Genomic DNA, 25,164 nt, shown 5'->3' on the forward strand with positions numbered 1-25,164 from the left:
AGTGTGATTATAGACAAAAAAATTTATATAAAAATATGGAAGCTGGGATTCATCTCACCCCAAAAAGCTTGTTTGCAACACTCATGCATACGGGACACACACAACACAAGTTGCGGCGTCCTCCTGAAACAGGAAGCGCGCACTGCAACATGACTGGCGGGCCGCTCTCGCTGGCCTAGATTCTCTGAAATCCGCTCTGGAAGTGCTCTCATCCTCAGCTGCCACCATGGGCGAGCGAGCGAGCGAGCTAGGCCATCTGGCTGCGGCGCGCGTCAAATCCCAATCTGCGTTAATTTGACTGATATGGGGGCCATTGTTTGTTTTAGACGGATTAATAAATGCTCTTGTGGTTAAATCGGCGGGTTTAAAGTTTGAAAGTTTTGTGTGTGTGTGTGGCGTGTGTGTGTGTGTGGCGTGTGTCGCAGCTTGCCAGGTGCGCTGCGGGTCACTGCTGAAAATTAGATGCGTCTAAGCCGGCGAAATAAAGCTTTTATGTAACGGCGAGACAATGAGACTTTGCCTTTGAGGGCATTTGGATAACCACTCGGCAATTTGTTCCCCCCAAAACAAAACACGATATACGCGACTAAAAAACTATCCAGATAGCTGGCAAGAAATGGGAGAAATTGCATCGAGCTGACACTCATGGAATGCAGTAGACGAGGTCTTGATGTGCCATCACACCTAATGCGTAATGGTTTGATCGGCCTTTGTTCCAATATTCGATTTCTGTGCCAATAGCAAGATACCAGACGAGGGGAAGAGATTAATTAGCATCCAACTCAGCGATTTTTTTTTTCCTGGTCACTTGTTGCTAGGCAGAATTCATAGGGTACAATTGCAACTCCCCCCCCCCCATAATTGGTCCCCCAAAAAGTAGAAGAACGCTGTCAGTCCTATTTTTATTTTCCAAAAAGCGGTCTAAAACTAAACTTAACCCAATACATTTCTTACCACCTTTTTACATTTTGAAGATCACAACTTTTCCTGTTCAGCGACTTTCAATTTTCACATCCATTATCAACGTACTTAATAACAACATAGTCGACACAATTTAGAATAACACCTGAGAATATAAATAACATTTGAGCTAGCTGGCTAGCAGGTGCAGCAGGATAGATCTTTTTTTTCCTGGTCAGTTGTTGCCATGCAGAATTCAAAGGGCACAATTCTGCCTGCCCTACAGCTAATATATTTTTTGAAACGTTAGTTTAACTTGGCAACATGAAATTTGTTGGACATGCCGGTCATGAATAGACCCACGAAAAAGTCTCAAGAACCCAAAGCCCGAAAAGACATAGGAAGTGTGCAATTTTGTTTTGAATTGGCCAAATTGTGTCTCATTTTCAAGGGGTCGTACAAAGATAGTGCCACGAATGTTTTAAAAATTCAGCCCCCAAAGCCACTCTCACTTAGCAACATGGGATTTGATTGGCATGTCTGTCAATAACAGGCTCACAAAAAAGTCTCAGTAACCCAAGCGCAAAAAGACACAGGAAGCCTGCCATTTTGTTTTGAAGTTGCCGTTTTCGAGTCATGTCGACTATTTCCAGGAGTCCATCGAAGGCGAGCCTGACCTGGAGATTTTGTCCGACCAATTTTGAACCACATGACGGGTGACTCTAACTTGCAAAAAAATGTGCTTTTTCGTCAATGTGTGTTGACAAAGTTTCTCAACAAAGTTTGACGATTTTCCATAAAACAAAACAAAACAAAAAATAACTCCCGTCATCCGACTCCGCGAGATCCGATCTTAACCAAACGTCTCGTGAGCGGCACGTCCAAACTCTGTCTAGGTATTCATGAACGATAAAATTACTTCTTTGTCTCTTCATACAGATGCTGCCTCTCTCTCTCACACACACACACAAACACACACACACACACACACACACACTGACACATGGTGTGTTATGCAATAGGTGATGCCTAATTACCACTGACATCGCAGAGCCTGTTCACTTGCAAAATTAATCATGACACAGGCATCACATTTCAGTCGCCCCCCCCCCCCCCCGCACCCTCCCGGGTGTTCAGCAGCCGACGAAACTAAGAAGTGCACAAAATACCCATTTGTCAGCTTATTATCAGACACAAGGTGGCGCACACGAGGAAAAGGGGGGGGTGGTTGAAAAAAAAAAAAAAGAAACATTGCTTGATAATTAGCGGGACGTTGTTTGTTATCTGTTTGGACTCAGGGGAACCGGATGAGAAATAATGAACTCTTTCATGCGTAACGAGGCTTTACGTCTGTAGAAAGTGTCTTGTGGGTCTGACGGTCTATTTATACACCCGACGCTGTCCTGGAAAGCGCTCGCAGTCCATCCAGCTGCAGAAGTAACGTGAGGTTAGGATTACGAATAGATGAAGGGAGACCACGGAGACAAAGTGCAGCCAAGTGTGGCATAATTAATGTGACAAATGTTAACTTGGTCATGAAATGAAATTGCTTACGAGATCGCCCTTTTTTTTTGGGGGTGGAGGGTGGGGGTTGACACCCCCCCCCAAAAAAAAACCACCATCGAAAACAAATGATAGGTTTCTCGGATGGCCATCCATCCATCCATTTTCAAGTCCACATATCCTCACAAGGGTCGCGGGCATGCCGGAGGCGATCCAGACTGTTTTTGGCCAGTATAGGCGGGGTACACCCTGAACTGGTCGCCAGCCAATCGCAGGGCAAACATAGACAAACACACCCATTCACACTCACAGGCACACTAGGGACAATTTAGAGTGCTCCATTAACCTGCCATGCGTGTTTAGGGAATGTGGGAGGAAAGCGGCGCACCCGGAGAAAACCCACGCAGGCATGAGGAGAACACGCAAACGCCACACAGGAAGGAAGGCCCGAGCCGGAATCGAACCCTGCAATCAAATCTGTTCAACAGAAAGCATGTTTACAAGCCGGAACATCAATTCCTAATCGACTTGACACAGTTATGCCAAACGTATTATTTAGTGATAATTCCCGGCATGCTAATGGTCTGATCCAGAGTCTGGCGGCAACCTATAAATCCCGTGTTCCCACTGAATATGTATGTATGTCTCCGGCGGGGTAAACATGTTATTCCATTAACCAGTCCGTAGCCTGTGTGGCGAGGTGCGTGAACAAACCCCAGGTGGCGCGCGCATAGTACGGCGCGAGGTGCGCCGACGCATTTCATTCAGCAGTTAGATCGGCCGTGACATTCTCGTAGTGGGGCAGCTAAAGGTGACGGGAATCTGTGTCAACGCACAATTTTTGACTTGTTTTGATATTTGTTTACACCTGTTTACGGCAGATTTTTTTTCTTCTTCCTAATATCGTAGTTAAATAAAAACTGTGTTTGTAGTTCGGGGCAGAGCCCCACCAAATCTAGAAGCCGGCCTCCGCGGTCATGATGTGAAAAAATATATGTATTTAACCCTTTCAGGGACAGCGGTTACTACAGTGGACAGCATTTTTTTTAAACCCAACTTTGTTTTATGGAGTGTGTGGGTATGCATATGAATGTGAACGCTTGCTTTTCTAAACCTTATATTCCCTGGCCAGAAGTCAAGGGTGCATGTACCTCATCTCTCACCCAAAGTCAGCTGGAACAGGATATACCGTGTACCCAATGAGGGTACACGGTAGAGAAAATGGATGGATGGACTTCTCCATTCTGTTGAATTAATCATAAGAGAAAGATGAAAAATGATTATGGTAGTTAGCGACGCTGTTCCATTTATTGCAACTGTACTGTAATGTACATTCCAAATCCTCCCTTCCGCTCCTCAGCCCTCGTGATATTGCAAATTCATGACTACCTTCTGCCGACATCTCGACAAGGGTGAGGTGTGTGTGTGTGTGTGTGTGGGGGGGGGGGTTTCGTCTGAGAGTTAGCTCGCTCCAGTTCACCTGTGCCCACTATCCCCGTGCCCCGTGAGGCCCATTCGCAGATGAGCAGGCCGACAAAAAGTGTCTGCCTGTCAGAGGAATCACTCGTCATGGATGAAGCCTACTTATTTCATGTTGAATGCTTTTTTCCTTTGGCTTTTTTTTTTGTTGTTTTAAATATGATACCACAGAAGGGTATCAGTGATGCCAAGTAGAAGGAGTTTGATCAAGTGTAGGAATGGAACTAAGTGGCCCATGCTTTCGCTGTCTGGGTTGTTCAGTACAAAAATGGCAAGAGGTCAACAAACAGATCATTTGCATGCCATCAAGAGGTGTCTATCTATTTATCTATCTCTCTATCTATCCATTCGTCCGTCCATCTATTGACTTGCGTAATTTATGACAGGGCCTTACTTTTATCATTATTAAATATGCACATCATTCGTATAATAGCAACGCCTTATATTTGTATCTGGTTCATGGTTCATTAATTCGCGCTAATTCGGGTTGGGGGTTCTTGCAAATGACAGGTCCATTGAAATAGCGCGCCACCTGGTGGAGGCTCGTGTTACAGGTGATTCTCCGAAGGAGTTTTTCCACATACTGTACAGTCAAACAATGGCAACGAACGATACAAAAAAAAAAAAGCCCAAGTGACTTTAACGCCGATGATGCCCTAAATTATAACTGACTAGCGAGCCACCTAGACTGCACGCACTCGCACGTGCACGCCCTCACGCAAGTCTAATGTTGATCACAGCTTTTCCTTTCATTACGACATCGAGACGGGAGCGTACAGCGAAGGCGCGGGACCCCAAGTGAGACGGGTGTCCCGTCCGCCCCCAACCTCCCTCCCTCCCACCCCACCTCTCTCTCTCTCTCTCTCTCTCTCTCTCTCTCTCTCGCTCGCTCACTCCCTCGTTCGCTCGCCCGCCCCGCACCTCTTCTCCTTCTCCTTCTTCCACTTCCACTCGAGCCAGCGAGCAAAGCAGTACGCCGAGCGGAACACCGTCGGACCCCGCTTGCGCTTTTGCTGCAAAGCTCGCTGAGGATCGTTATCATAATAATTATTATTACCGAGCCGAGCTGCGTAGAAAAAAAAAAACTGGCGCAACTATGCGCCACACTCTCTTTCGCGACTCCTATTTATGACGATAACCACGACTTTTTCCTTTCTATTTGCTTTTCTTGGCGCTCCTCTGGATGCAAACACCTGACAACCACCCACCGAATGTAGTCTTTAAGGTAAGCCAAAAGACTCAATAAAATAAGAATGGACTCTATTTTAGGCTCAGTGCATGCGTAGAGCCGCTTTAAAAGGTGTTAACTAACTTTTTTTTACTGACGCTAGTCATTTTATATTAATCATAAAAACACCAGTCTGCTTGCTTGCAAGTTGGATCCGTTCTTATCATTTTAAAAAATGCCTTATTTTCATGAACGAGTTTTTTTCATGAACGCCTGTTTGCCACCTTTTACGACCTAAATGACTCACTTCATAATGACAAACACGATGTAATTGAAATGGCATTTACAGTATTTATGGGGGAAAAAAGCACGCAGCTCGTGGCGTAGGTTCTTTTGAAATTATTTTAAAAGGGGGTGTGTACTCCTCATGCACGTGCCGCGACGGCTTTAAACCATATCCGTAACAATATAAAAATCAACAGTTTTGATGGTTAATTTAGGCTGTTCCTAAACGTAAAACGTGTGGATGTTGTCTTTTCCGAACCAAAACAAAGCCTTCCAACTTTGTGTCGCAGCACTGTTGTGGCCGCCGAGGCTTGCAACTTTTCGATTGACAGGCGCTGGGAGCCAATCTGCGCGTGAGCTCTGGGTCCGCTCGTCCAATAGGAGTGAGGCAGGGGAACTGATTTTGCACGAAGCTCAGGAGACGTCACGTCGACGCGTTAACTCTTACGAGGCACCTACCACCTGTCAAGCTGTGTATTATCCTCTAAAATGCAAAAATGACACAGACATTTGTGTTGATCTGCATTAAAAAAAGTTTTAAGTCAAGGTTGGTGACATAGGACTGACGGGTTAGCGCGTTGGACTCACGGTAGAGAGGTCAAGGTTTCGATTCCGGGTTCCGGGCTTTTTCTGAGTTTGCACGTTCTTACCGTGCCTGGGTGGTTTTTTTCCGGGTACACCGGTTTCTTCCCACATTCCAAACACATGCGCATTGGGTAACTTAATTGATCACTCTAGCTAAATTGTCCATTGGTGTGAGTGTGAAGAGTAGCTTATCTATGTGCACCCTGCAATTGGATGGCAACAACCAGTTCAGGGGGTATACCCCGCCGACACCCCGAAGACGACTGGGATAGGCTCCAGCACGCCCCGCGCCCCTTCGTTAGGATAAAGCGGTTCAGATAATGAAAAAAGTCAAGCATAATTGGAGGCACTCCACTCCAGCCATGATGACATTTGATCACCAAATTATTCATTGCTCTTTGGAATTGATTAATCGTGCGTTGATGTAATACAGGGTGCTGTACTGAGCTATGACCACCAGAGGTGCTGTTGGTCACATTTCAATGAGCGAAAATAATTCACTTTTGTTTTCTCAAAATATCTCAACCCGTCAGAAATGTATGATCTTAAAATATCTTCATTTTTCTCAGACCCTTACTTTTTTTTTCCTCAAAGTAGTTCACACAGAATTACGAATTTAATCTCATGAAAACTTTATTTCCAAATGCTATATTTTATTCTCATATGATAAAATCCTTGTCGTGTACTATTAAAATTTTATCGCATAAAATGTCACAACTTTTTTAAGTCTCGTAATATTACAAGGGCAAGTGTAATCAAATATTTTCTTGAAAATAATATGTCCGATGTGCTCCTACTATACTCTCAACACAGTATTCTGATTGATATTGCATTTGTGGGATATAAATCAATCAGAAAAATCCACCGGGGGCGGTGGACATTTTGCCTCTCGCTGTCAACTGAAATTGACATTGCATTGCCAAAGGGGTCAGGTAACAACCGTCATGGCTCACCCGTGACAGTCGCAAGCTGAGCCCTGAGGCAACGTGATGTCATTTTCAGTCGACAGCAAGTGGCAAAATGGCCGCCCTTGTGAGACGGATAAAAACAGGTGTGCAATTTTCAGATTGATTCATATTGCACGAAAGCAACATTAATCAGAATGCTGTGCTTACACATTTTTTTGGTTTGACTTCCCCTAAAGTTACATTCTGACTTTATTTTTTGTTGTAGGTCTGTTTCTTGATGAAAACTTTATAAAAGGAAAATCATCATCTTCATTTTTTGCAAAATTATGACTTCAGCCTTGTAATATTCAAACTTGGAAGGTACGAGGGGCAAAATGTACAAGCGAAGGCATTTCATTGGACAGCACAGTCGTCATCATTTAATCGAATTGCTCGCTGGCATATTTATATCAAAACCTCATGGTTGGAACTGGTCTAACATTTTATTTATTTATTTTTTTTGCAAGGTGACTCCATGAGCCAGCGATGGAGACCAAAAGATACCAAAGTCTCTTTGAGGGGAGCGATACAGAGAACAGGTGGTCTCAGATCCCCAGTACCATGGAGTTCGGCTGTACCGCCGAGGACTCCAGCCTGGACATGGCGAATGTCGCCGACCCAAAAGCGGGCGGCGCCAAGAAGCCGGAGCAGCCGGTGCTTCGTCCTGGGCCGAACCAACACTTCGGCCCGCCACACATCAGCAACTGCTCCCTGCATGGTGCCAAACCGGAAATGGACTCCAAGGAGCTTTCCAAAACCGTGGCCGAGTCCATGGGCCTTTACATGAATGCTGCCAGGGAGGCGGACTTTGCCTTCGGCCAGCACGGGGGCTCGTCCAGCCCTGGGAAAATGCACTACCCGGTATGCGGGCGCTCTCTCGGGGACAGCCAGCATGGCTCGGCCAGGAGCCCCAAGCTGAAAAGGTTTGCGTTCCCGCCGCCAAGCGGAGGAGACGGCACCGTCGGCACCCCGGCGAGCTCCGCTTCCATGCTAGCCTCGTCGCTGTCCGGCAGCCCCCAAACTTCCAGCCCGGGCGGCGGTAACAACCTGGTATCGTCGACCACCACCAGCCCCCCGGCGGGTTTCGGCCCGGCGTGCTCGCCTGTAAGCCATCCGGCCCTGTCCGGAGCCAGGCGCAGGAATCCGTCGGCGTGCAGCCCTGTGGAGTCGAGCACGGTGGGCTCGCCGCCCCTGCTGAGGTCCCCCATGTCCAGCCCTCGGAGTATGACGAGCGTGAGGTCCCCGCAGACCTGCAGCGTCAGGTCCTCCGCTTCCAGCCCCGCCGCCGTCCGGCCCCCCGCCTGCAGTCCGGCCATGGCCATCGGAAGCCCGCAGAACCCTTCCTCGGGAGGCTTCCCGGCGCCCAGTCCGACCGGCGAACTGGGTTTGGCGCGGGGTGACACCCGTAGCCCCGAGGCCACGGCTGTGACCGACGAGCTGGACTTCAAGCCCTTTGAGCTCCCCAAGGTGGAGATGGTGGATGGCGAGGTGTTCAACGTGGGTTTGGACCAGATGGGCATGGTGAAGTACATCAAGAACGAGCCCGGGACTGATTTTCGGAGCATGTGCTTGGGCGGTTCCAAATGCAACACCTCCAGTACGCCGTTTATCACGCAAATCAAGAACGAACCCGACAAAAGCGACGGGTGCATGAACGCGCAGTCCTACGGCGAAGAGTCTCCGCCGCTCGGCCTCTTCCCCGCGTCCGAGACCACCTACTTGTCCCTGAGGAATAACGTCGACGAATACAGCCTCTCCGGAATCTTAGGACCGCCGGTGTCCCTCAACGGGAGTTACGATGCCGACGTGTTCGCCAATGACGTCCTGTCCAAAGGGGTGAAGCAAGAGTCCAGTGATGGCGACTACTACCAGGAGAGCAACGGCGTGCCCGCTTCGGCCATTGTCGGAGTTAATTCCAGCGGACACTCATTCCATTACCAGATTGGCACGCAGGGAACAATGTCCTTTGCGCGGCACGACGTCCGGGACCAGTCCAACCCCTTGTTGAATCTAATATCGCCGGTGGCGGCCTTGATGGAGTCGTGGAAATCGCGTCCGGGCATGCCGCAGGGCTCGCTGTCGGCCCGGGGCGACGGATACCCGGGTCTGAACTGCATCGGTGACGGCATGGTCAGGTAAGCGACGGATTTTGGCTTTGACAGCGATTGTTTGGATTTTAGCTTACATGGGGAGCAACTTGGGGACGGTGGTCTTCTGGCACGCCGCATGAGGATTCTCATACACTAGATTATCTTGTAAATGTATTTGGGGGGGGGGTGTGGGGGGCTGGATATATTATGGCGTTATCCATCTGAAATTCCGATTTCATTCTCATAACAGTCCAACTTTTCATGATGTAATATCTTCCTTTCATTCACGTAAAATGACGTTGTTCTCATGCTCGAAACCTTCTTGCAACATTATTGGGGTAAACGATGACCTGACGATTTGATTGTCGTAACATTCAAACTTTTTTCATCCTATTTTAAATTGATTCACGCAAAATTAGTCATGTTACACTTGTCACGTGACGACATTTCCCACCTATTGCAACGTTTATTATCTCAACGCTGAAACATCCCCCCGACGACATAATTAATTTCTTGTCTGATTAGTTTGACTCGATTCATGTCAAATCCAAGCTTCTGTTCCAATAACATTCAAATAAATTTGATCAAATAGGATTACAACTTTGTTTTCATATCTTGTTTTTTTTTTTAATATTAGGACTCAAGTTAAAAAATATTTCCACCTTACCGTCGTAAGTTCTAAATAGGTTAGCTTGTAAAATTCCATTTTTGATTCTGTAACATTCTGACTTTTTTTCTCATATTTCAGCTTCATTTAAAACCAAATCTTTATTCTCATATTAAAATTTCCGTCTCGTAATAAAAACATTTAACCCGTTTGTTCACGACTTTTTTTTTCTTTCAAATTCCCAACTCTATAAAATGACAATTTAATTCTTCTCGAAAGATTTGATTCACAGAACACAGCAACTTTTTCCTCATAGTATTCCGACTTAAGTCGACCCATTTCTGAAACTCTAACTTTATTCCTTATTTCCCCTCTGTAGCGTTACAACTTATTTTCCATAACATTCCGACTTCATTCTTAAATGTTTTTCCCCCATCATATTTTGTCTTTATTCACATCAAAGCATGAGTGTATTCTCGTAACAGCCATTTGTTGAGTGCATTCATACGCACTTCTATTATTTCAAAAAAAATAATTTTACAATCCAAATAAGTTCACTGCCGACGCCTCGTGTGGATAATTATCGGACTGAATTTCCAACAGGTTGTCTCTTAAGAAGGCAGGGCACTCGCTTGCAGTCATGTGCTATAGCATGAGGTACTTGGAAGTGAGTCGCTTGGAGAAACGCAGGCTAAAAATGGGAGTCGTCGGGATCATTCCTCCCACGAGATCAAAGCATCGCGCCGCGCGCTATACTGTACTGTGTGGTCGACTGTAAGACATTTGACGTCTTCAGCACAGGCTTTGTCGGCGCGAAAGGCGTTCACTGGGTGAAAAATATGTGATTTAATGGGCCAGAGCGTTGGCAGCGTCATGAATTATGAATGATTCATGACGCGCTTTTGTTGCCAGACTGACGAAATAAACAATTACGAGCGCTCGGGGGCTGGATTGGATTGTGAAACGAGGCGAACGGGCGAAAGGAAACCACTGCAACAACCACCTCTAGACCAACAGCCGCGGCAAACAAAAGTTCTTCCGACATGGTGCTGGATTTGAGCTGTTCAGAACTCACGGCCACCCAAAACTCACTTAGTTGCGAACAGAAAAATGGCCTTCAGCCAGGGTTGCAATAGGTTTTTTTCAGTATACTTGGTTTGGATTTTGTTTTGAATTGAGATTTTGGCGCGTAAATTAGCTCAAATTAATTTTAGAGTGGGTTTGTTAATTTTTGTTAGTTGCTGATTAATTTTTTTTTTGAAAATGCTTTTTTTTTTTAAATTAGCTTTGTATTTTATGTGTTATGTGTATTTTATTTATCTCCATCAATTTATCCATCCATTTATCATCAATCAATTTCAACACTGCTCATCCTGAACAGGGTCGCGGGGGGGGGGGGGGGTGCATGCAGCCTATCCCAGCTGACTTTGGGTGGAAGGCAGACTTCACCCTAAAGTGGTCGCCAGTCAGTCGCAAGGCGCATATAGAGACGCGGTGGTGGGTGGGTTTTCTCTGGGTACTCCGGTTTCCTCCCACATTCCAAAAAACATGCGTGGCAGGTTAATGGGAACGCTCTATATTGTCCATAGGTGTGATGGTGAGTGCGAATTGTTGTTCGTCTATTTGTACCCTGTGATTAGCTGGCAGCCAGTTCAGCGTGTATCCCGCGCCTACTGCCCGACGGCATGCATATATACAGTATATATATATATATATATACGCAGGTTGGTACTTACTTTTGTGAGTACTTTGATAAACGACTTCTCAGGAACTCACCAAGATATCCCCCAATCTGCGACACTAAATTGCAAAGCTCTTATGATTATACCGCCGATGTTTGAGGATCTTTTTAAAGATTTGCCATGAAAAATGGGCCTGTGAATTTCGAGGAAAAAAAAAAAATCACCACTGGCTGCTGGGATGTTTTTATCATAACAGGCCACATGAAAATCTCTCTGGTTCCTATGGCCAAAATGGAACAGGAAGTCGGCCATTTTGGTTTGAAGCAGCCATTTTGGGGGGGGGGGGGTATTCCAAGGCTCATACTTTGGCTCGTATTCTCGCCGACAGGATCACTGCCACCTTAAGTCCTAATGACATCCAGCTTAGCCCTGGTGTCAGACAGGACGTCAGTGAAAGACTTGGCCTACATGCTCCGAGCAGACAGAAAGAGAGATCTTTGCTACTGTATTCAGGGCCTAATATTGCATAGACATTAAAAAAAAAAAAAGAAAAAGTTATGTAACCAGTCGAAATCCCTACAAACTTTGATCCGCCGAGAGCTTTGGATAACATAGCGAAATCCCCTCGCTCCCCTTCTTCCTCTCTTTCACTGTTCGTTTCCCCTGTAAGTGGTTTTAATTAAAAATGTTTTTTCATCGGAGCATTCTTTGAGTTTTAACTGAAGATCCCCAGGAGAGGAGGATTTTTCTCTTGTTTTACGCAAATGTCACATGCCCGCAACGTGCCGTTCAAGTTTTCATGATGAGACTTGAACTGAAATGCAAAGCGTTTGAGTTTGATGGCGCGTATTCAAACAATGACCAACGTGTTTGGAAGTGTAGCACAACAAACATATACATCTTTGAATGTATTTTCCTGCCGAGATTAAAAGAAGTAGAAATGATCCGTTTACTGATTTATATTTGCGGAATATGAATTAATCAGAAAAAACAAATTACCTGTTTTTTGTTTGCCATCTCATCTGGCAATCATTTTGCAAGTTGCTGTCGACTGAAAATGACATCACAACTGAGCAACAGTGATGTCATTTTCAGTCGACAGCAAGTGACAAAATGGCCGCCCTCTTTAGTAAAAATACTCACTCGTTGATGACGAGTTTCACGAAAAGAGAAAGGCAGTCACTTTTGAACATGCATACATGTAAAAAGAAGGCATACGATGATATATAAAAAGTCTACACACCCCTGTTCAAAAACAAGACGTTTTTGTGAAATAAAAAAAAAGAGAAGAGAAATATCATTAACTATCCAACTTAACTGAAAAAAAGATTTTCGTCTTTTACAAATAATGTCTACTAGAAGAACAGCTGAACTTTATTTGGAGTTAATTCGAGGCACTCTACTAGGTGTGTCTTCTTGACTCCCAGTTAACACGTGCATGAATATTTTTTTCACCCGAGTCGAGATTTCACACTTATAGACAACAACTTTTCATGCTACTTTAGAGTCTTCCCTCTTAAATTTAGCGCCATGTGCATCAGTTTTAATCGCTAATTGCTAAAAGCATGTGCACCTTGTGCTAAGATGGAAGCCAGCGTCGTGTCTGTTGCATGAAAGCAAGCAAGGCGAGCGGCTCGCTCTGGACGCCGTCCAACTCTCAATGTTCTACGAGGGGCCGAAAAGGCGTACTCCAGAGAGTGTCCTAATCAGTCTTTAATTGTATGTTCCTCCGCTAAATCAATGGATGCAAATGATTTGATGAATTCAGACACAGCTGGATACTAAATCGCCAATTAAAGCTTGAGCGTGCACAAGTGGACTCCCGGCGCATTGTGAGCTCTCGCCTGTTGTTTTTGTGGCGGAATATTTCTGTAGTGCTTGTTTTTCCTCAACTGCTGGTGTATTCTCGCTGGGTTATATTTATGACAATTTTAATAGATTCAAGTGTTCTTTCTATTTGTTTTAGTTTTTCAATTTCTTTATTGAAGTGAAATGGAAATAAATTCAGATTAAAGTTTTCCTCGTCTACCAGCCCATCCTGATGGGCTTTAGTTTTATGCAACAAAGTCATTTCTGCTTTATTTTTATTTGAATGGCGGTAAAATGAAACATAGCGGCTCATGGAATCATTTGGTGGATACACTTAAGACTTGAATGAAACTTGGACGTGAGTCATTTTCAAATATTAAAAAAAATGTTTTGGAACATTGTTTTGAATCATTTTAATTTTATATTTTATTCATACTTTGACGGGCAAAAGACAGAACCTTGAGGAACACCGAATTAAATGCGGTCACATTATCATCACATGAATTAACTGGCCTAATAAGCCTCCTGATAAATCCTGATAAGCCGGGACTGTCTTCATGAGCAGACCTCGACGAAGCAGCTATGACCTGTACACGCATACACATACACAACTGGACAATCACACGCGCGTACACATCCTTATTATCACCGTCTTCATCGCTCCGATTCTTTTTCCCCCGTGACGTGGTTCGATCTGCAGAGCGCACGTGTGTCCGTGCAGCTGGTCAGGACGGCCGCGTCGCGGTCACCCCCCTCCCCCCCCATTCCCATTCATCCTCCCCCTTATTACATGTTATGTCTTGTGACTTGTTGTAACTGTCATATGCTTATTTATGTGCTAGGGTCTTTTTTTTTAATCCCGGACTTAAATTATCCTCAGAAGAGGATAGTTCGAGCGTGGTTTTTTTTTTTTCCCTCTCCCTACCCAGCGTTTTCCTTTCTGAATTCTGATTGTAATTTCCCCATTGCGGGACAAATAAAGGATATCTTATCTTAAAAATAATGGAGCAAAGGCAACACTTTCTTTACCGTTCATCCTCTATGCCTTTTATTTCATCTGGTGTTCCTCAAGACCCCGTTTTACGCCAGCTGCTGTTTTAACAAATGGAATGAAAAATCTTGTTTTACTCTGGTGACATTATGAGCTAAAATGATTTTTTTTTTCACTGTTGAATTGATTTCTGGTAGCACAGTGGTCGAGTAGTTTGCACGTCTTAGGTTCTTGTGTGAACTTTACTTTTTGTCCCCGTACTTTTTACTTTTTACTACTCATTTCTCCAGGTACTTCAGCTTCCTTCCACATTCCAAAAACATGCATGCTTGGTTCACCGAAGACTCTAAATTGACCTTAGGTATGAATGTGAGGTTGTTTGCGTCCTGCGATTAGCTGGCGACCCCTCCAGGGTGCAACCCAGCCACTCGCTCAGTCAGCTGCGATAGAAAGTATGTTTTAATACGTTGTGTGTTCAGAGTGTGTTCGAAAGGTACCTTTCTCAAAATATATCTGGAACTGTGTTATTATAATTAATTATTTTTTAAATATATATATCCCTCTCATCGTAAATGTTCACCTTTCACCGGTGGTCATGGAATGTACACAAAAAAGGCAAAACAAGAGTGTCATGAGTGGAGTTATGTCCAAGCCCCCTTCCACCCTCTCACCCCCCCACCGAGTCTGCAATAATATTCTGAAACTGTCTTGTTACGCGTTGGGGCGAGCACATCAATAAATCACTCGCTGCAAGCAAAATGAGGTTATTCCCCCCACACCCTGACCCCCTCCCCACCTTATGGAAGTGTTCACCTAGAGCTCATGAATAGTTAGCATGATCGGTCCGGGCTGGCTCAACGAGAGGCCCAACGCTTCTTGCATTGAAGACTCTCTTTGGAATGAAAAGATGTTTTTCCTGCCCCGCCGACGGCCGTGACGCATCTCCCCACTGGCTACGCAAACTATTGAAACAAATGAATCATTGCAGGTGGAGCAATATTCATCTTTCCCTCACGTGCTGGCACAGTCATTGATGTCTCAATGCATTAAACCAGAGGAACTCGATAATGTGCCTGTGCCTGTCGTTGCTACTGTATGTGTTTCAGAAAAAATATTCAAACTGTTTCTGAACCTAACCCGTAATTCCTAAATATGATTAAATATGTTACGATATCATATTTAATATGATTGTTATTGTTATATTGAAAACTGGATGGGCAGAGGAGGGCAGAATTGGAATTAGCGCAAAAAATAGATATATTTAGAAAAAAATTACTTGCACCTCATTAATTAAAAAAGTTTAAAAAAACTAAAAATTTGTTGACTTGTGTAAAACTGTAAAAAAAAAATCAATAAATTTTATACTTTCAAGGTGCATATGGAATAAAAATTAGTGACCAAACATCCTTTTTTCCTCACAGGACACGTTAACTTTTGAAGGTGCAACAAAAAATTACCGTATGTATGAAAAAAATATATATATAATAATTTACATTTTGACAGACAATCCAAAAATCTTTAACATTCTATTGTCTTTAATGAAATAAAAATGTTTACCTATATATATATATATATATATATGTATATACATGTATATATATATATACAGTATATATATATTTTCAAATGTTTTATTAACATTTTCATATCTTTCATGACATCATTCAAATTAATTTGTTCTTCCATTGAATAATTCTTCCTCTTTTTGCTGGGTTATTTATTTTATTTTATGTTGTACTCATATTGATTTTTTTTTTTGAACCCATATTGGCTTATTTTTAACCAAGTCGTGTTAATGTTGAAGACGCCCAAATAAGGATAGAAAAAAAAAAAAGTAACCAAAAACCGGCCAATGACGATACTTTCCCCATGACTAAATAATAATAAACGCAGACTGTCGTCGTAATGGAAATAACGTTCAAATCTCTACCCGATGCCTTTTGTTGATCCTTAAAAGTGGCTGTAACCTGGGAAACGAGAACTGGGCCAGTCTCGTTGACCCCAGATGCCGCTCGTAACACACATGCATGTACGTGTTGCAAATTTTTCAATATTTCCTTGAGGGGATGCTGTTGTAGCCACCACCGACGTGCACATACCCGAAAGCGAAGACAAGAAGCCGCGTTAACATTCTCACAGTGCAGGCTGGATCCCCATAAAAGTGTGATCGCTGTTGGCTGGGGAGGTATACACGGGGGGGGGAGGGTGGAGTGGGGGTCTCTCAGCATGTGTGAATGCTTGTCCTCTCTTGAACCTCTCCCTAAAAAATACAGCCGGGTGACAAGAGAAGCGGCTTTTCGTACTCGTCCGGTGCTGGAGTTGCACTTTTAACCCCCTCGGCCCACTTTGGTGACATTAAATGCACTTTTGACTTAACTCAAATTATGGGCTCCTGAGGCGGTTTCCTGCACTTCTTTAAAAAAATATATATATATACATATATATTGTCAGGGGCGGCCCGGTAGCCCAGTGGTTAGCACGTCGGCTTCACAGTGCAGAGGTACCGGGTTCGATTCCAGCTCCGGCCTCCCTGTGTGGAGTTTGCATGTTCTCCCCGGGCCTGCGTGGGTTTTCTCCGGGTGCTGCGGTTTCCTCCCACATTCCAAAAACATGCGTGGCAGGCTGATTGGACGCTCTAAATTGTCCCTAGGTGTGAGTGTGGGCGTGGATGGTTGTTCGTCTCTGTGTGCCCTGCGATTGGCTGGCAACTGATTCAGGGTGTCCCCCGCCTACTGCCCGGAGATGGCTGGGATAGGCTCCAGCACCCCCCGCGACCCAAGTGAGGATCAAGCGGTTTGGAAAATGGATGGATGGATATATTGTCAGTTTCTTTTTCATTGATATTCATGTTACATAATTTTAAAACATTATTTGGATGTAAAATAAGTTGTTTTCTTTTTACATTTTAAAAAAAAATATATTTTAGAAATATTAAAATAACACCATATTCTGTATTTATTTTGCACATATGGAACATATTTTTTGTATTATTTTGTCATATTTAATTACTCATATTCCAAACTTATATGACACATATTGGGGTGTAGGATTGGAAGGAAGTATTTGAATTGGAAAAATCTGTTTAGATATCAAAGATGTGATTGAATTGAATTGCTCCACTTTAAAATGTACCAGCTTGGAATTGGAGTAGGAAATATGTCCAAACGAACTGCGTGTATTATTTTTCATTACATCTCGTTCAATTTTTGTGTGACAGTTTTTATTATATATTATTTATTATAATATATTTTTTATTAGATTTATGTAGTGTGTGTGTGTGTGTATAAAAGTATATATATATGTATACTTGTCATTTTTTGTTCATATTATTATTTTTTAAGTGTTATTGCTGTCACTGTGTTGCTATAATTCTTTCTACATTGTGTATTTTGACAAAAGAACGGCAGACACTTTTTATTAAGACACATTCAAGTGTGGGGAAAACCAATAACAGCGTGTGTGAAGAATCCTTTGTTGGTTTTTAACACAACCATAAAGTATTTTGACACTTTACTGCTTCCACTCGTATGACAACTAATAAAAATAACTTGCACAGTCAATGTTTATATGACGGCGCCATTTCGGCTGAGTTGGGAAATTGTTTTACAGGGGACGAATCCTTCATTCAGATCCGCACTTGACTTTCGGTTGCCAAATAGACCAAAGTCCCCCGTCTGATCACACCTCCTACCCTTCTTTTCATGTCGAACTAAAAGCTTGAATCAAGAGTCGTATCAATGCCGCACTGACTACGTTTACCCCACCGCTGTCTGCGCCTCGGGATGTCGCTTGCGAAATGGTAGAAGTGTTTCACAGATGTGTCACTGCCAACCGCAATTAGACGCGAACAGCATCTTTTGCCTATGATGGCATTCAGTTGGCGCCATTAAAATACCTGAATATGCAGTCGAGAGCCATTTGTGGTGCGGAAAAAAATAATAAATCTAATAAATAAATGGGAGGCGGGTCTGAATTAATACTCGAGGGTGTGGCGTCCTTAATGGCGCTGACCTTTTTGGGTGGTGTGCCTTTTATTTGCGCTCAGCACTTACCAATTTTCACAGGCATTCGTTGTCATTTCATTGAGGGTGGCGTCGGTTTTTTTCTTTCTTTCTTTGAACCTGTTGTTATTCGCGGAAAATCTTCGCTCCTCACTGTGTGTGTGTGTGCTCGGGCCAAAGCAATTCAAGTATTTGGCACCGTGTGGTGGAATTGTGGTGGTGTTAGGTTTGATTTATTTTCTTCTCTGCCTTTTAGAGGTTCCTGTTTTGTTTGTTGTCATTGTGAACAGTCAAACGAGACGACGGAAGCGAACGTTTTGTAGCCCGAGTAGCCGACTTTGCCGTTACAATTCACCTGTGGTACTTCACAGTAATAGCGTTATTGTCTAACTGCCGAAAGGTGAAGTGAATGACTTCATACCATTTCTGGTAAATGCTCTTGGGCATATTCTTGTGATGGCACGCTAGTTTGTGTTAGCCTGTTATTTGGGCTAGTTAAGCTAGCTCACCGTATTGACTGATGTGAAGGTGATTTGTTTGTGTTGAATCATTGAACTGCTGACTCATTGATGTACGATAGGTTCACGAGTGGGTACAAATTCGACGCACAGTGCCGTGTTTCATGATCTTCGCCGATTGACGTGCGCTGCTGCAATCTTACGGCATCCACACGCAACAGCAAACCCCTTTCAGGAAAGGCGTAGCTTATTCGGCGGATTTTCACACTGGGCTGCATTGTTCAATAGAAATTCTGAAAAAGAGAAGCTGTCATTCCTGTTCAGTTCAGTTTGAGACCGACCGTCTGCTGACGAGCATGAACAGTGACTTAAGAGGTTGTCAGTAGCTGGATTTTTATTTATGTTTTTGTCATCTTGGTTGAAATCATTCAGACTGAAGATGTCAACTGTTGACATGTGGCGTGACCTATTCCGATCAGGCGATTACATGACGCGCCACGACATTAATCACGGCGGCCATTTTACAGCCGTGAAACATGGAGGGTGATGCCATCGTCACATGATTCATGGAGATGAAGTGCACACATCCATTGAGTGGTACTGATTGTTATTACACTTGATAAAAGCTAGAGAAAGACAAATTAAAAGTGGTTTAAAACAGGCTCTCCCATCGCGGATAAGCTCTGGTAGGAAGTTGCCATTTTCAAGTGTGCATGTAAATGACGACGCCACGATGCGTTCACTAGGTTTAAAGTTTCTCTCTTCCAGACAGGTCTTTTTTGTTTTGTTTTGTTTCTGGGTGAAGAGGAAAAATCTTACCTGACTGACCGTTTTGGCTGTTGTTTCAGCCCTGATCTTAGCTGTCAATACTTCCTGGTGACGTGTCTTAAAAACAGCGGACTGGGTCGTGAAACCTTCAAAATAAGGCTCCGGTCAAGGGCTGCGCACCAACAAGATCAACGTCATAGCGCTACTATGCATTCACGTCACGACACCATATGCAGACCAGATGCAACGTGGCTATTCCGATTCTACCGTTGACATGACATCGGTTCGGATTGGCAAAAGGAAAATACGACTCTTGTGAATCCCGTTCCTATTCGGTCACTCACTGAGGTCTTGATATGGAGCAATTTGATGCATTTGAATGTAGGCATAGATTGATGACTGATTTGACGGATTAGCATGGATTTAAAAAGTCATGGCGTCAATAACTGCTAATACTGGCTGTCTCCTTCGCGGTGAGCGGAGAGGGGAGGGTTGAGCAGTTATGCACCGAGGTGAAGGAGGGAGGGAGCCTGCTCTGTTTAGTCATTTGCATTGTCCTAAAAAAATCTAAAGGAAACAAAACTGTGCTAGCAGTACCCGTTAGCCACAAAGACAACATGAGCAGCCCACGGGTCTCTTCTAAAAATGGCATACCGGTGATGGGACGCCGTGACTTACTAAGAGGAATTAAAACAAAAGAAGAATGTTAATTAATATCTATTTATGTTTATGTTGCGACTTTGTTAAGACAAGCAAATGGATCACACAACAAACACAACTCACTGAAACTTGTTTGCACATACTCAAATGGATCTGTTTTGCGATTCGAGGTTGTCGGGGCTTGGTTTATTTACACAAAGTAAGGGTCATCGTTTCTTGTCATGATCCGACTTCCAAAGCCAGTAGATAAAACATTTTTATTTTGTTGAATGGGTTGTTTAGAGAATGAAATCATTTCGACAAAATTGTCACAACGACACACAGAGACACGATTCATTTATACGCGGCTTAGCAATCGAGTCAACATGGTTTTCTGAATCTCAGTCGTTCCGCGGGGCAACTTAGGAAGCCGGCGTGACACAGTGACCCAGCATGTAAAAAGAGGCTTCTGAGGATCAGATGGCAGCTCGAGGTTTTGCTTTACTGACTCTGCGGCTCGGAATGAGATCACAAAATGAGTCACCGTGCCAATGCAAGATGCAGGAAAACTGCTGCAATCCATCCATTCGCTATCTGAGCCGCGCACCCTAAACGAGGGTCGCGACCGTGCTGGAGCCCATCCCATTATTAGGAAACAACTGGGGATGGACAAGTACTGATATCAGGTGGCATCATTTTGCCCATTTTCTTTTCACAAAAATAAACGTACAGTGGTATCTCTATTTACGAACGTCTGTTGATACGGAATTTTCAAGTTAACGTAAACGTCCTTAACAGGAAAATATTGCCTCTTGTTACAAAATAAATTTGAAGATATGAAAGGTAAAAAATACAGTGCGGGCTGCTTCTCGTAGTTCCGTGTTTCTTGAACGCAATATACTTCGAGCTGCTCTGCCATTGGCTATTACCGAGCATCATCCTGGCATCCCATTGGCTATGAGGGACCTCTACCGACTGTGTCTATGCGTGTACATAGATAGATCTGTGTCTATGCAGCATTTCGTCATCCACATTCCGATAGTTTTACGTAACTGTGAATCACCCTTCCTTATCCTGGCTTTCTGTTTTGAACGCAACACACCGTCAATTCGACTTGCGAAAAACTAAACGACCTTTGACGAGATTAATTACAGGAGTTTTATGTAATCATACTCAAGCACGCTGATATTATACTCTGCCCGGAGGCATATTTTAGATGACAAATTAGATGGGCGGGTCATGATTCTGGTCCACCTGTGCCGCGCCACCGTTGCCAAGTTGAACACAGGTCATATGCGGTGACAATCGAAACTAGACAGATGGCTTTTGGTGTCTTCAAGGTTTAGTATCTCCCGTTGCTAATACTCTTGTAAAAAAGATCTTGCATGTGTAATGGGGTTCTCATAACCACTGGCTTAGCTTGTGGCTGAGGCTGACGTGTACATTAAGCATGAAGCCCTGGAGAAAGGACAAATACAACTTGAGAAAATATCGCCTTTTGGCTCCTGGGCTTTTTTTTTTTTTTTTTGAGTTTTCAAGACCTTGTCGAGTTGACTTATTGGAGTTTTATGTTTTATGACGAGTCAGGAAAGTTTTGCTGTCTCGTACCGCATCTATGTGCAATGATGAAAACGCAAATTCGTTGCAATTTTGGTCACCTAGCCGTCTAGTCTACCAGGTTAAAATGTGTTAGCCATCAGACAAAAATTGTATAGAGTCAGTCTTTGAAAATAAGACCCTTGTATCAAACTGGCTGACTTCCTGTGTCTTCTCTGGTTTGGGTTCTCAAGATTTTTATTTTTTTTAGGTGGGTCGACCTTGAGATAGAAATGTTTGCCAGGCTTCATGTTGCTAAGTGAAACTGTCTCCCGCCCCCCCCCAAAAAAATAATTGTCCACGATGAATACAGTCTCTCCTCCAAGTACCCCCCCTCCCCAGCAGGATACAAATACTCATATTTATTATTAATAAATATTGTACGCTTCACAAGCTCTGACAAGAGGAAAGAAATCCGAAATGGGATTTCCCCCCCCCCCCCCCCCCCCAGCTTGTCAAGCCAGCATTTGACAGGAATGTCTCACTTGAAGTTCAACGTTACGTCACACACTTGGCCTAAATATTTAATCGTGGCATCATCTTGCTTCACCTGCCTTGCCCCTTTTCTTATCTCATGGGAAAAACGATACCTCACGTTTGGTGTGATCAGGCGCGTGGTGCATTCAGTTACAAATCACCCGCCGAGGGCGACGCTGCATGCAAATCTTTTGGCTCGGGGGCCCCTCTGTCATAGGAGAACCGGTTTTCCCTAGTTTATCTAGATTTTTGCCTCGCTAGATAAGCTTATCGGCGCTATGTTGTTGTTGGACGCCGGCCAGAGATGGCGAGCAGGCGCAGCTAAAGGTTTCAGGGCCATCTTTCTAGCCTCTGGAGTTCTACAGTTCAAATCCCATCCACCCATCTTTTGATGTCTTGATTTTGATTTTTTTGTTTTTTATAGTTACCGCTTCAAACACTTAAAAAATGAATGAGCCCTTCACATGATCTTTTTTTTTTAGAACAATATACAGTATTTTCCCAGCAACTATCACGATAAATGATGCCACTGACATAATGATATTAGAACATAATAGTAGTATATCTTTTTCAGAGCAATTTTAATTTCTCCAGAATAATAAACACTGGTATTGAAATGGAGAACTGTGAATGAAATGCATTAAAAAAAAAAACAAAATAAAACAGACTCGGGCTCTATTCGCAAAAAAATGCACTTAAACAAATCTTCGAGTAAAATGAGATAGTCTTTTATCCCTTTCAAAATGTTCTCCGTCATCTGGTTGTACAAGGCTGAAATGGCTGTTGGGTGGTCAGGCTGATGGTCCCACCAAATCATGATCCTGATATTACTACGGTTGGCATGTAATTGGATTAGACTTTTGACAGTTAGCATGCTAGCAATTAGCGCACAAATGAGCACAATTCTTGCTTTTAAAAAAATTATTCAGCTGTTTAAGAACATAGCTATCTTGTGCTGATTGACATTATTAAAAAATGCTACTTTAGCCAGGGATTATTTGTGTTACTGTCCACTTATTATTTGAGAGTCTATCCAGCAAATTCGATGTCATGTGGTTTGTTGTGTGGCACATTTTGTTCTGCTTGCTATTTTTTACCATGTTTCACAAGCTAGCTTGCGCTAATGTATCGCTACGCAAGTCTTTTTTTTTTTTGTCTCACGTTGTAGGGGTTTACAGGTTCACCTTATGGATTTGGTTGAAACTCCTCATTGGAGCATGTTATATGTCACGTGACAGTAATTGCGCAGCCCGCAAGCAAGACGACAGACATGATAAGTGGTTCGAAAATGATGTGGTCTTTTTTTACGTATGTGACCTTTAGCGATTAACTTCAATCAGTAATGACAAGGAGTAACTCACTTATAATACACTTTACCGTCATAGCGTCTTTGCTTAATTAGCACCAAGTGAGGTTAGAAGCAACATTTCTGTGCATTTACTGACTTGAGTTCTTCCGAGTCTTACCTACTCATTGCCGCTGTCAATCCCGTCAGCGGCATTCCTAACGCCGGTCGCTACAGATGTCGTTGTATGTCACTCGAGGTTTTGTCGCAGTAGTGGTCCGTCAGGGCTAGAAAGTGCTTCTCGGCCAGCCGAAACACTATCAGAAGAACTGACCTACATTTACAACATATTTGTGTGTGTATTGCATGAAATGTTTTTAATTTATTCCCAACAGTCTTAGTTTTGGAGTGTTTCTCTTGGATGTACTGGTTGCAGTACATTGACGTTAGCTGTTCGATGTTTGTGCCACTGTGTCAGTCAAATCTGCCAGGGAGCTTCGGAATCACTCGTCCTTTCTTTCTGACACAGATAGGTATTTGCCAATGTGTCGGACTGCCGCATTGGAGCGCCAACTGTTGCCGTGGAAGACTAGCTCAATGTCAGATTTTATGTTATTTTTTTGGCTGAAGTATCTGTGGCCGGTATCGGCTGCCTTCATGAGTCTCCGATACCCCCGCCCCCCCCAAAAAAAAAGAAATTAAGGCCAGTATCGGCCCGAACCTGATACCTCGTATGTGTACTTGCCTATCCCTATAGGTGATACAGAGAGGATGATAACGTAAGTCCCCACTGAATGCCCAGGTAGCAAATGCACAGCTTGACGCTTTTTTGAAAAGAAAATGCCGGAATGTTTCCGATACTTTTGACATGATGGAATTTATTGAACATCTGTGATATGGATGAGTGGTTTAGTGATTTCCCTTCGAGGGCTCCCTTTGCTTTGGTCCCCATGTGGCTAATACACACACACATACACACACTCAGACACACACATACTTGTAAACAAACCCAGCTGCGGTGCGGACATGTTGGCATTCCGATGTGGTTTCTCGTTTGCCGTCATATGATTTTATGAGTTCATTTTTACCATCTAACGATAGGGCGCAGATGGACCTTAAAGGAACGGTACCAAATCTTTTTTTCTGACTAATGACTGATAAATGACGGGAGCATGTCGAGTATCATTTTAATATTCGTAACTGTAATACTTAGCGCCTGATGTTAGCTATTAGCGACATACTAATAGATATGTCCAACAAGTTGCGCCTGTGTTGCTTTTTCTTAAAATAAAACCAAGTAAAGTGAATTCAGCATTGTGGTACTGTAGCATGATGTTTTTTTTTTGTTTTGTTATTATTTTTATTATTATTTTTTGGTAACTTTCTACAATGATTTAATGACTGCGATATCACAATAATATCTTGAGAACTTGAATGCACCACGCGTGTAACAACGCGGCACTTCTTTTTTTAGGAAGGCTCCCATCTATTTCAAGGGATGCTGTCGTGACGCCAGACGGGGCGGACACCCGGGAACATTCTGACTTGTCAACGGTTCGTTATGAGCATCTGTGGTCACGGTTGAGGTGTCCTTAAGAGAATCTTCTCAATGTACTGAATGTCTAGCGACGGGTCAGGTCATTTACACTGTTTCTGTTAACCCCGCAGTCCTCAAAAACCTCTCGGAGAAGACTATCTGACAACATCACTTTGAGAAAATGAAAACACGAAGACCCTCCCCGATTGTCTAGATAAGAGGCAACGCATGCTTGCTTCAAGCCGTTTGTCACTCCCAGTTGAGGTTTACTTTCAAATGGACACATAAAACGAGAGAGTTAAAGGTTGTATATTTAAACACAAAATACCCAAGTGTTCGAGCAAACCATAAAATTTT

At 43.5% G+C, this 25,164-nt stretch overlaps 1 protein-coding gene across 1 annotated transcript in view; it reads left to right on the forward strand.

Annotated features, from left to right (window-relative positions):
- The first annotated feature begins 4,808 nt into the window (after nt 1-4,808).
- Nucleotides 4,809-25,164, forward strand: part of nr3c2 (nuclear receptor subfamily 3, group C, member 2) — a 64,304-nt gene continuing 43,948 nt past the window's right edge. The window contains exons 1-2 of the mRNA XM_086120612.1: nt 4,809-5,107; nt 7,335-9,002. Of these exons, the coding sequence (XP_085976738.1) occupies nt 7,354-9,002 (1,649 nt within the window). The 5' untranslated portion in view covers nt 4,809-5,107; nt 7,335-7,353. The remainder of the gene's footprint in view (nt 5,108-7,334; nt 9,003-25,164) is intronic.

Source organism: Hippocampus guttulatus, chromosome 9, assembly GCF_054856545.1.
Source record: "Hippocampus guttulatus isolate MCC_2025c chromosome 9, RoL_Hgut_1.0, whole genome shotgun sequence".
Lineage (NCBI taxonomy): Eukaryota > Metazoa > Chordata > Actinopteri > Syngnathiformes > Syngnathidae > Hippocampus > Hippocampus guttulatus.